Here is a 4,167-nt window from a genome sequence, read left to right as displayed (position 1 = left end):
GCTGGTCAGCATCTCACACCCTCCCAGCATCTGTTCCACCAGCCAGGCAGAGTGTTTTCCTTGAAACTCAATAATGTTCATTATTCCTGTCACTTGCAGGATAGATTCTAGACCCTCCTCCTTGGCCCACCTGTGCCCCACCTGTGCCCCACCCCACTCTGCCCAGAAGTGCAAGAGCCCAAGCCGCCTCCATGGCCCCAGGACGGATTCAGGGGAGAGGCCCCATACAGGGAGCCACTCCAACCAGACAGCCTGGCCAGAATGGAGCTGACTGGTAAGAAAACCCTTGAGAGACCTAGGGCCAAATCAGATCTTGGTAGAGGGGAAAGAGAAAGGAGATGTGCTGTGGTGCGGGGGCAGGGGGGACCTCAATCTCCCAGGAATAAGGCCTCTGAGAGGCAGATTCCGTGGATTTCAGGTCTGGGTCCTAAGTGGGAATTCCTGGACCACCACCCAACAACGATTTCTTCCTTATCCGCCCCTTTCCACCTCACCTCTCCTCATCTAAGAATTGCTCCTCGTGGTCATGCCTCTCCTAACTGCAAGACTAACTCTGTCCAGCCCGGCTCCTCCTGCCTGTGACCCCCGACTCCTAAATAAACTGCTTCGTGACTCCCATGTCCTTCACAGCAGACTGGTGAGAATCCCCAAGCACTCTCCCCACTATCCAGCTAACTGGTGAGATACCCTGACTCCTATCACTTCCTCTCATTCCCTCCGATCACTACTCTTCTAATATTGTCTTCGGTAAGACCACCCCCCGCCTAATTACCACCCCTTTACAAGGATTATGGTTTACAATCAAACCCTCTCTTAAAAGCTCTAGTCTGGTTATATTTCATGGAAGCCTGTCCTGGTAATTGGGCCACCATAACCCCCTCTAGTTCAGTGCCCTCTCCACCATCCCCCCACCAATCTTTTTCAACAGAGCCAGTGCCCAGACGTTAACCCTTTGTCCACACCCGTCCTGCTGCCTGCTGTGGACTTCAGCTTGGGAGAATGGAAAACCCAGACAGTAAGAAAGCCATCCTTTCCCTTGGTTTCCCGAATCCTGTCTTCATGTGTTTCCTACTGATTCCCATGGATTTTTCAAAATTCCTGAGCTCCCTAAAAAGATCTCACCTTCAGCTTGGCCACCCTAACCCAACATACATTCTACTATGGGGATATCCTCTGGACAAGATGATGGTTTGTGGTCCACTACGTAAAATAGAGTCAAAGTTGACCACCATGAAGAGCTGGATAGAAGTCTCTCATGGCCATGCTTTTGACCTATTTCTGTTCAGCCTTCTTAAGTTGGTGTGAAGAAGCAAGACTGATCTGTCATCCTCAGATGACACAAAACTGGGATGCACAGCTAAAATAACAAAAAACAGAATTAAGGTTCAAACTGCTAAAAGGCTAGGTCAAAAACAAGGTGAAATTTAACAGAGATGTATATAAAATTGTAGATGTGAAAAGTAATTGAATAAAATCCTATTCCAGCTTTCAGGCCACAGTGTCCCTACATACCTCATATAAACTTCTAGCCCTAGTACTCACTATGAAAAGGACCTGGGAGGGTTGGATTGACCCCAAACTTAGCATTGTAACAACATTATTGAAATAGCTACTTAAAAAGGTAGGGATCATAGGTGGCTTTAGATGTTTAACGTCCACATTGTAGAAATATTCCTAAAAAACTCTATTCTGAGTGGACGGCACTTAAACTACTACACCGAGTACTAGCCATCCTCTTTTAGAAACATGCTAATTTACTCAGAGGGACCATATTAAACTAGCATGTTTCCAAAAGGAGGAAAGCAACCTGAACAGTGAGAGGTTAGAAAATATGTTATGCAAGGAATGGTTTAAAAAAATAATAAAGCTTGTGTGATTAGCTTGGAGAAGAGTGTCAGTCTTGTGGTAGAGCATGAAGTGCTTCAGTCTGAGACTCACTCAGGAAACCTACCAGGAGGGAGCGCTGCTTAGAAGGTCAGCTCCTCTACCCTCAAGATCCCTAGAATTCCCTTGCTTCCCTCAGGTCTTCTGGGGGATTGGAACAGGGAGGAAGTGTAATTGCTAGTGATCCCTTGTAGCTCTAGCTCTGCCATTTATCAGCAAGCCCCTTTCCTTCATCTTTATAATCTTTATGATGGTCTTATATCTACATTAATTTTTTTTTAAATCATATGATCCTGGTTTTATAGCAGAAAGAGTAGATTTGCAGCACTAGAACCAAGAGGTAAAAGCTATAATAGGGCAGATTTCAGCATAATGTAAGAAAAAAAAAAAAAGAGCTTTTCTCACTGAAATTACATGTGAGACCAGGCTGCGTTACTGGACACTGGCGTTATTCAAGCAGAGGCTGATGACCAATTGTCGGGAGACTGAAGGAATTCCTGTACTGGGTGGGACCTAGGTCCTGTCCAATTCTCAGCTCCTATGATTCATTCTGCTGGCTACTCTTACAGGCTCCCCACCCGCTATTAGCATACCCTTTGAAGCTGTCCGTTTCTCTCTTCCATCTCTTTCCCAGGAACAGACCAAGGCACAGGACGTTCTGGGAGCCTCGACCCTTCTGCTGGAGGCAGTGATGGCAGCGCGGGGACAACTGGGACCCACTTGCCTCTCATCCCTACTGGTGCAGCTTTCTGGACAGGTCCGCCTCCTCCTTGGGGCCCTGCAGGGCCTCCTAGGAACCCAGGTAAGTCCCCAGTCAAGGGAACTATAGAAGCTGTCTTTCTTTTCTGACTCGGTCCCCTCAGAAGACCTGAGGGAAGAAAGGGGAATTTTAGAAATCTTGAGGGTGGAAGAGCTGACCTGCTAAGGAGTGCTCCCTCCAGCCACAAAGCCTGGGTTCTGGTACCATATCTTTCCCACATAGACAGGGAGGCATGATATCTGGCCCAGGTCTCTGGCCTCAGGCCCATCCTCTGCCCTCAGCTTTCTGCGCAGGGCAGGACCACAGCTCACAAGGATCCCAGTGCCATCTTCCTGAGCTTCCAACGACTGCTCCGAGGAAAGGTGCGTTTCCTGCTGCTTGTAGTGGGACCCACCCTCTGTGCCAAGCGGGCCCCACCTACCACAGCTATCCCGGGGAACACCTCTCCATTTCTCATACTGAACAAGCTCCCAAACAGGACTTCTGGATTGTTGGAGACAAACTCCAGTGTCTCAGCCAGAACTACTGGCTCTGGACTTCTGAACAGGCTGCAGGGATTCAGAGCCAAGATTCCTGGTCTGCTGAACCAAACCTCCAGGTCCCTAGACCAAATCCCTGGACACCTGAACAGGACACATGGACCCCTGAGTGGAATTCACGGACTCTTTCCTGGACCCACACCCAGGACCCTAAGAGCCCCGGATATTCCTCCGGAAACTTCAGACATGGACTCCCTGCCACCCTACCTCCAGCCTGGAGAGTCTCCTTCCCCAGCCCATCCTCCTCCTGGACAGTACACACTCTTCTCTCCTTCACCCACCTTGCCCATCCCCACGGTCCAGCTCCAACCCATGCTTCCTGACCCCTCTGCTATCACACCCAACTCTACCAGTCGTCTTCTAGTTGCAGCCCACTCTCACTTCCGGAATCTGTCTCAGGAAGAGTAAGGTACTCAGGCACTGCCGACATCAGCATCGCCTCCCAAGTACAATCCCCTTACTCGGAGGAGAGGCCCTGGGAGACAACTGCAGCTATACAGGCATACCTCATTTTATTATGCTTTACAGATACTGCATTTTTTACAAATTGAAGGTTTGTGGCAACCCTGTGTTGTCGGATGATGGTTAGCATTTCTTAGCAATAAAGTATTTTTGAATGAAGGTATGTACATTGCTTTTTTTTTTTTAGACATAATACTATTACAGTTAATAGACTATAGTACCATGTAAACATAACTGGGAAACAAAAAAAAACCCAAAAAATTTGTGTGACTCGCTCTATTGTGATATTCACTTTATTGTGGTGGTCTGGAACTGAACCTGCAATATCTCCGAGGTATGCCTTTACCAGATTTTCTGCTTTCACCTGAAACCCAAAGCCCTGGTGAAGGGAGACCTGCAGGACAGAAAAAGTATAATTTGTTTACTACATGCCATAAAACTACAAAAGCTATTTTTTTTAACTATTAATAATGTTCACCAGAGCAGTTAGTTATCTCTGGTCTATTTTCTGCACAAATTTAT

At 47.6% G+C, this 4,167-nt stretch overlaps 1 protein-coding gene across 3 annotated transcripts; it reads left to right on the top strand.

Annotated features, from left to right (window-relative positions):
- The first annotated feature begins 230 nt into the window (after window positions 1-230).
- On the top strand, window positions 231-3,802 carry THPO (thrombopoietin). Of its 3 annotated transcripts, XM_065876465.1 has the most exons (6): window positions 262-274; window positions 510-637; window positions 929-1,015; window positions 2,519-2,686; window positions 2,926-3,006; window positions 3,123-3,506. In XM_065876465.1, exons 1-6 carry the CDS (start codon window positions 262-264, stop codon window positions 3,504-3,506), a joined length of 861 nt encoding a protein of 286 aa, XP_065732537.1. The 3 variants fall into 3 exon arrangements, with proteins under 3 accessions (XP_065732535.1, XP_065732537.1, XP_065732536.1); XM_065876463.1 differs by having other exon boundaries at window positions 231-274; window positions 2,926-3,802; XM_065876464.1 differs by having other exon boundaries at window positions 2,943-3,506.
- The last annotated feature ends 365 nt before the right edge of the window (window positions 3,803-4,167 follow it).

The sequence above is a fragment of the Phocoena phocoena genome, chromosome 4 (genome assembly GCF_963924675.1).
Source record: "Phocoena phocoena chromosome 4, mPhoPho1.1, whole genome shotgun sequence".
NCBI classification, from domain to species: Eukaryota; Metazoa; Chordata; class Mammalia; order Artiodactyla; family Phocoenidae; genus Phocoena; species Phocoena phocoena.
This window is presented reverse-complemented; position numbering and strand designations above follow the sequence as displayed.

Coding starts and splice junctions, on each gene's coding strand:
- THPO (XM_065876463.1), top strand. Junction 638..928: donor ATGTCCTTCACAGCAGACTG/GTGAGAATCCCC, acceptor CTTTTTCAACAG/AGCCAGTGCCCAGACGTTAA. Junction 1,016..2,518: donor GAGAATGGAAAACCCAGACA/GTAAGAAAGCCA, acceptor TCTCTTTCCCAG/GAACAGACCAAGGCACAGGA.